This window comes from Argentina silus, assembly GCF_951799395.1.
Source record: "Argentina silus genome assembly, chromosome: 19".
Lineage (NCBI taxonomy): Eukaryota > Metazoa > Chordata > Actinopteri > Argentiniformes > Argentinidae > Argentina > Argentina silus.
Genome location: NC_139673.1, coordinates 4,491,961 through 4,499,460, shown reverse-complemented (window position 1 = coordinate 4,499,460; position 7,500 = coordinate 4,491,961). Strand labels below are relative to the sequence as shown.

The window sequence follows — 7,500 nt, the reverse complement described above, 5'->3', positions numbered from 1 at the left end:
TGAGTGGAGTACTGTAGGACAGACAGGTGTTATGGGCAACATGCAGTGAACTCGGCCTCAGTGAAGGTGGAGTTAGCACCGTGTCACTTCCGGTCAGCAGAATCTGTGTGTGTATGTTCCGAAGGTTGGCATTTCGAGGGGACGATTGTAATCGATTGATTAGGATGCTGTATGAGTGTGCTTCTGGAGTGATGTCCACCTGTCCCTCAACTGCAATAGCAGGTGTCTGGCAGTAGGGGGCGGTGGTGCCACTGTTGATCTTGTCACCGTGCCGAAGCGGAGAGGCAGAATCAGAGAAGAATGGGTGCATCCAACCCCCCTTATGAATGATCCTGTAGTACTCTTCCAAAACAAACACCCCCTCTCACACACTCCGGAACACTGGAAGAGTTCCGTATTCTGTTTGAATTAGATCGTTAGATTGTTTCTGATTGTTTCAGACAGTTCGGTCTGCTCCCTCCACACCCATGTGTGTGTGATTGGAAACGCAGCACAATTTCCACAATTTCCATTTCCTCAGAAGCAGTCATAATGACTTGAGGAGGCAGTAACATGATGTTTCTGTGAGGAGATCAGATCAGCTATGTAAACATTCCACAATGTTCTGCCTGCCTGTGTGAAATGTCAGTGTGTGTGTGTGTGTGTGTGTGTGCGTGCGCGTGTGTGTGTGTGTGTGGTGATGCCAGTGTATTTTGGGGCTGAGGTGAGAGCCAGGGCAGCACAGTCCTCCCTAGCAGGAGCATGTGGTGTTAGATTTATGGAGGACCAAATACAAAGCTGAGATGTGAAGCTAAGAGTCTACCATTGTCACCCAGCATGACTCCTGTGTGTGTGTGTGTGTGTGTGTGTGTGTGTGTGTGGGGGGGGGGGGGGGGGGGGGGGTGAATTATGAGAGAGAGAGAGAGGCTGAAAGGGAGATAAAGGGGGAGAGAGAGGCTGAAAGGGAGATAAAGGGGGAGAGAGAGGCTGAAAGGGAGAGAGAGAGAGGCTGAAAGGGAGAGAGAGAGAGAGGCTGAAAGAGAGATAAAGGGAGAGAGAGAGGCTGAAAGGGAGATAAAGGGGGAGAGAGAGGCTGAAAGGGAGAGAGAGAGAGGCTGAAAGGGAGAGAGAGAGAGAGAGAGGCTGAAAGAGAGATAAAGGGAGAGAGAGAGGCTGAAAGGGAGATAAAGGGGGAGAGAGAGGCTGAAAGGGAGAGAGAGAGAGAGAGGCTGAAAGGGAGAGAGAGAGAGGCTGAAAGGGAGAGAGAGAGAGAGAGAGGCTGAAAGGGAGATAAAGGGGGAGAGAGAGGCTGAAAGGGAGATAAAAGGGGAGAGAGAGGCTGAAAGGGAGATAAAGGGAGGGAGAGAGAAAGAGAAGCTTAAAGGGAGATAAAAGGAGAGAGACCGGCAGCATCTCGATATCAGTTGAACAAGGCTACACCCACCTACCTACCGTGCCCTCCTAGAGAGAGGTGACCCTCTGATTCTCGTCCTCTGCCCAGCTGAGTAGTCAGGTCTAGTGTTTGCATCACTGGGGCCAGCCTGGTGATTCTATGCAGTTAGGACTGAATTACGAGTGGCCACACCACAGAGCTAGAAACCACACACACACAACTGCAAAGTAAATAAAATCATATCATATATATAGATATATAGATATATAGATTTTATTTACTTTGCAGTTGTCTGTGTGTGTGGTTTCTAGCTCTGTTGTGTGGCCCGGGGTCTCAGAGCCCGCTGTCTCCTGGCTGCCTGCCAGACAGAGCAAGACTCCAACCGCAGACAGGCAGACAGACAGACAGGCAGACAGACAGACAGGCAGACAGACAGAAAGATGGGAAAGCAGACGGGTATACCGTATAATCCTCCATAGCTGCTGCCTCTTACTTGGCAATCTGACCGACGGTGACGTCTTAATTGAGATGGACCACAGTTATCACCTACCGTTGTGTTACCATAACAACTGTGATGGTGTTTTAACAGCTGCACGGTCACTTGGGTCAAACTGCAGCACCACTCCACCTCAACTACCAGAGGCCGGATGGAGCTGTTAGGTTGTCAGCCAATCGTGTTAGATGGAGATGGATGGATGGATGGATGGATAACAACGGTTCTGATGGATGGATGGATGGATAACAACGGTTCTGATGGATGGATGGATGGATGGATAACAACGGTTCTGATGGATGGATGGATGGATAACAACGGTTCTGATGGATGGATGGATGGATGGATAACAACGGTTCTGATGGATGGATGGATGGATGGATGGATAACAACGGTTCTGATGGATGGATGGATGGATGGATAACAACGGTTCTGATGGATGGATGGATGGATGGATAACAACGGTTATGATGGATAAGTGTCCAGGAGGTGATTTGGAACTGGGGGGCAGGGGGAGTGGGGGGGTTATTTCTGTCACAGTCCAACGGAACCCATCTGGGCTCTGTCTGAGGATGCCGACTATAAACCAAACTATCGCAGAGGCAAACTTCCAGCCTGGCACAGTGTTTTGGCCAGTTTGTGTGTGTGTGTGTGTGTGTGTGTGAGAGAGAGGTTACTGTGATTCTAAGCCTCCGGCTGTTCAAAAGCGCTGTGCCGCATCCCATCAGCCACTGCTGCGACTGTGCTTTTCCCAGTGCCTTCAGAACCCCACTATCAGCCCAGCTTTGTCCTGTGTGTGTGTGTGTGTATGTGTGTGGGCGGACACACACACACACCACACCACACCACACCCCACACACACACACACACACACACACACACATACACATATTATCTCACTCATTACCATAACAGAATAGGCCCAGCAGTGTGTGGACGTGGTTGGGGGGGGGGGGGAGGAAGCAGAGAGGCAGTGCTGAAGCCATTCTTCATCTCTGTGGACGGTGCAATGCAGATGAGGTTTAGCCAGGGTCGCTCTGGCAGAAACAACAAATTACAAACCACAATATTTCATTTGCATTGGCCTGAGCCACGCAAACGGGCCCTGGTCTGGGTTTCATTCCCATCATCATTTCCCTTCATGGCTCTATGAAGCTGAGTGCTTCTGAGGCGGTGCACTGGAGAGTTATGTTACTGTGGAAACTTGGACTGGGCCGCGCGTATTTTTGCACATTCTTTGAAAGTTCAAATATCCTCCAGCGCTGTGTCCATGCTTATCCATCTTACTTCACTGTTAGGGCAGGTCACCCCAGTGTGAGTGCTCACCCCTCCATACCTCCCTCCATCCCTCTCTCTGTTCCTGTCTCCTCTGGCGGAGAGAGAGAGAGAGAGGGGGGGGGGGGGAGCGAGAGAGCGCTTGCATCTTAAGGAGGCCTCTAAGCAGCTCTGGACATAATGGGGTTTTGGAGTGGTTTCCCTCTCCTACTGCTTTATTCACAGTGACAGGTCTGTTTGAACTGCCCTGTGCAGCGGTGTGCTGGGCGTAATGGATTCTAGTTACTTGCATTTAGTCTATTGTCAGACGCTGACTTCTTATCCACGGTGGCACCAGGGCACCAAGTTCAGGTTGACACAACTTTACTCTTCTGATCTGCTTTGTCAGGGAATTCTGACATGTTGGGAAAACAAGTGTTTCCATCCCTCTCTCCTTCTCTCTCTCTCTGAGGGAGAGCACTTGGTGTTTACTGAGGGGAGAGAGAGAACAGAGGAAGGGAGAAATACCAAAGAGAGACAAAGTGTTTTCTGTGGAGAATGAGTAGCGTGGCTAGTGTCCTTGACCCGTCTTTAAGACTCTGACTCTGAGTTTTTGAGAACTGCAGTGGTTTTTAATCCTCAAATGTGTTGGTGACTTGTAACACTTGTCTTCTGTGTGTGTTTTGAGCATTGTGTTATACAGGCTGGTGCCTCCCTGCTTTGCTTTCTTGACAGGACGCCCTCGCAAAAGAGGGTTTCTAACCTCAATGGGTCTTACATGGTTAAATAAAATAAAAACAGTGCTTTTCTCAGACACACCACAGGAAAGGTCTTAGCTGTGTGTGTGTGTGTGTGTGTGTGTGTGTGTGTGTGTGTGTGTGTCTGAGTGTGAGTCATTTCAGTCTGAGTGGAAGGGTTAGTGGTAGCTTAGTGGTGGTCAGTGAGGGAAGCGTCCTAATTCTACTGGACTCAAAGCCAACTGGCGTCTCAATAGTCTAAAGTGGCCTCCTCTCCTCATCTCACCCCATCTGACCCCACCAGCTTTTACCTGTCCAGTGGGAGAGGGAGGGAGAGAGAGAGAGAGGGAGAGAGAGAGAGAGAGAGAGAGAGAGAGACATTGAGTTTCCCATTACTGAAAACACAAACACTGTGCCTCAGAACTCTATTGCGCAAACAGAAAATAAATTTCAGCCTTGGACCGTCAGAACCAGGAGTAAATCACTCCAAGGCTTTTGTTTTAAATTAAGTGCCTGAATTAGATTGTTGCTGCCGTGCTATTTGCCAGCAACAAATGGATTTATGCAACTTCAAGGCATTTGTTTTTTTGCCATATTTTGTCTGTGTGTGTGTGTGGCTTTTTAGTTGCCAGCTCACTAATGGTGCTTACCAGTTGAACAGAGAGACACATTCCTGCTGAAAGTAGGTGATGTCAAGAAACAACATGTTGGAAAAACAAGACTTAATTGGCACCATATTTATCTGGACAATTTTAAATATTTGTCTGAGTGCAGGTGTGTCTGCGTGCACTACAATAACATGTTGTTTAATGTGTCCCTTCTGGTTGAAAAGTGACGTGAAAGATGTTGAAAGATGTTTTTCTGCATGCAGGATTAGAACCTGTTGTCCTGGGGGCCTGCGACAGAATTAGAACCTGGTCCTGATTTAGAGGTTTAGGATCCTGTTGTGCACAGCTGTGGTCGTAGATATGAACCTGTTGAGGCTTTTATCCAAAACCTAAACCACAACCCACTGGCCTGGTGACGCCTCCACTCACCCTAGTGGCGGTGCTGGAACAGCGCTGGAAAGGCCAATGTGAAAAAGGCTAATATCCAAACAGTTCAGGTCAGCCATGTCCTGTGTAAAGCTACCATCGAGTCAGTCCGGTCCACAGACACGTGTGTTTGATACCCTTCCTCATCCATTCCATGCGTTACAATGAACCTGTCCTCTGATTTCTACCTCCACCAGCCACTGCTGTTGTAGTGTGTTACTGTGTGTCAGGTATTAATGTTAGCTGTTGTAGTGTGTTAGTGTGTATTAATAGTAGCTGTTGTTGTGTGTGTGTGTGTGTGTGTGTGTGTTTTCCAGGCAGCTTCAGCAGCAGCAGCAGGCCGAGCTGGAGGTCCACCAGAGGGACGGCCTCACCGCCTACGACCTATCCCAGGTACCCCACAGGACCCCACTTAGCTGCCCGCGCAGCTGCCTGCTCTTATTCAAGCTACTCTCGTCAAGCTGAACTTGGGATGTGCCAAGAGGTCTAGTTGTCCATACAGATGCCTGTCTGTGTGCGGGGTCCTTCTCTGACCTGTCTGTCCTGTCTTCTCTTCCCCAGGTGCCGGTTCCCAGCGTCCACGAGGGAGGGAAGAGCATTGACAAGACGGAGGCCATGTTCTCCCAGGAGAGAGACCCGCGCTTCGCCGAGATGTACACTGGCATCTCTGGCAGTACGTGACATCATCACCCTCACTCACTTCTACGCCAGCTGTCATTACTCTTAATTCAATGGTTGTGTTTCACATAAGGAACACACTCATCAGCTAGGATGATGGAAAACACTTTCTGTGGTGGTTCTCTGTGTGTGTGTGTGTGTGTGTGTGTGTGTCTGTCTCTCTGACAGAGGTGTGTGTTCTTTTGTTTCCAGCGGGGGATAAGAAGATGATGGTCCCTTCCTCCACAGCAGGAGGACAGCAGCTCTACTCCCAGGGCTCTCCCTTCCAGCCTGGACACTCTGGCAAGAGCTTCAGGTGTGTGTGTGTGTGTGTGTGTGTGTGTGTGTGTGTGTGTGTGTGTGTGTGTGTGTGTGTGTGTGTGTGTGTGTGTGTGTGTGTGTGTGTGTTACCTGGAACACCTCTGTTTGGCTGAGGTTGGTGTGTGTGCGTGTGTGTATGCGTGTGATTAACACCATCGTAAGAGAGCTAGATGTGTGTTGTGGATCTAAAGACATTGTTGTTATCAGGGCAGTAAAGCAGCAGGGATGATATGACTGCAGGTGATGGTAGTGAATGAGTCTGGAGCCCACAGATGTGAGCACTTAAACATGTTGTTTTTCCTCTCCCGTGACTCTCTCTGATAGGGTAAAATATGTGTCTCCGTCTGGAGATTAAGCTGCAGGGGCCAATGTGAGGCTCATATTTCCCGCGTGTTGAATGTGTCTGCGTGTCTTTTGTGTTGCAGCTCCTCTGTGATCCACGTCCCGGGGGTAAATGACATCCAGCCGTCGGGATCATCCAATCAGAACCTTGCTCAGATCTCCAGACAGCTCAACCCTGGACAGGTGGCCTGGTCAGGCAACAGACCCCCTTTCTCTGGACAGGTAACTCTCTCACACACGCGCACACACACACACACACACACACACACACATACGCCAACCTCAGCCAGACAGAGGTGTTCCAGGTAACACACACACACACACAGTATGTAACAAGTGTTGGAGCATAATTGCACCTTCCTTGCCTGGGCTCCTGTTGAGCTCCATGAGAAGTGAGTTGAGTGTGGTGATGACAGGTGGACTGCAGTGGTCCCACTGCTCTGCTAGCCCAGAGCAACGTTAGCATTTGGAATCAACTCAACCTCTCCCACACGTTGCCATGGTTGCTAGGCAGATTCTCCCATCTGGCTCCAGTGGCTCACATCAAGGCTGCTTGATAATGGAGTGAGTGAGTGAGTGTGTGTGTGTGTGTGTGTGTGTGTGTGTGTGTGTGTGTGTGTGTGTGTGTGTGTGTGTGTGTGTGTGTGTGTGTGTGTGTGTGTGTGTGTGTGTGTGTGTGTGTGTGTGTGTGTGTGTGTGTGTGTGTGTGTGTGTGTCTGGTCCACACGCGTGCTATGGGGACTGTGTTGAGCATATGGTATTTTAACAGCTCATCCGTCTTCTGTCGCCTAGTCCAGGAACACACACGTGGTGCTCACACGCACACACACACTCTCTCTCTCTCACTCACACACAGAGTCTATAACCTGCCTCTCTTCTTTCTCCATATCCAGGCCAGTAAGGCTCAGTCCAGTCCGTTTGGTATTGGTTCTGGCCACAGTTACCAGGCGGACCCGTCCTCCTACAGTCCCCTGTCCTCCCCCGCCACATCCTCTCCCAGCGGGAACGCCTACTCAGGATTGACCAATCGCAGCACGTCCTCTCCCAGCGGGAACGCCTACTCGGGTCTGACCAACCGCAGCACAGCATTTGGTGAGTCATCAACAGATTTTGAAAATGTGGTAATGAAACACCTCCCAGGGTTTGGGACGTTGTTTTCCATGGGTACAAAGTAGAAGAGTAACAAAGTACTGTTCCTAATGCTACTTATCATGGCTTATCATAGAATTACAGTTTGTTTCTATGAGGCTAGCCTATCTTGTTTTGAGCCCTAACAACGTAGATAGCTGA

General features: G+C 49.7%; 1 protein-coding gene across 6 annotated transcripts in view; it reads left to right on the top strand.

Moving 5' to 3' along the window:
- The window catches only part of arnt2 (aryl-hydrocarbon receptor nuclear translocator 2), a 43,132-nt gene that overhangs the window by 30,648 nt on the left and 4,984 nt on the right, over positions 1–7,500 (top strand). For all 6 annotated transcript variants that reach the window (XM_083691086.1, XM_083691085.1, XM_083691084.1 and 3 more), the window contains 5 exons: positions 5,208–5,283; positions 5,452–5,563; positions 5,761–5,863; positions 6,294–6,432; positions 7,104–7,302. In XM_083691086.1, the coding sequence (XP_083547212.1) occupies positions 5,208–5,283; positions 5,452–5,563; positions 5,761–5,863; positions 6,294–6,432; positions 7,104–7,302 (629 nt within the window). The remainder of the gene's footprint in view (positions 1–5,207; positions 5,284–5,451; positions 5,564–5,760; positions 5,864–6,293; positions 6,433–7,103; positions 7,303–7,500) is intronic.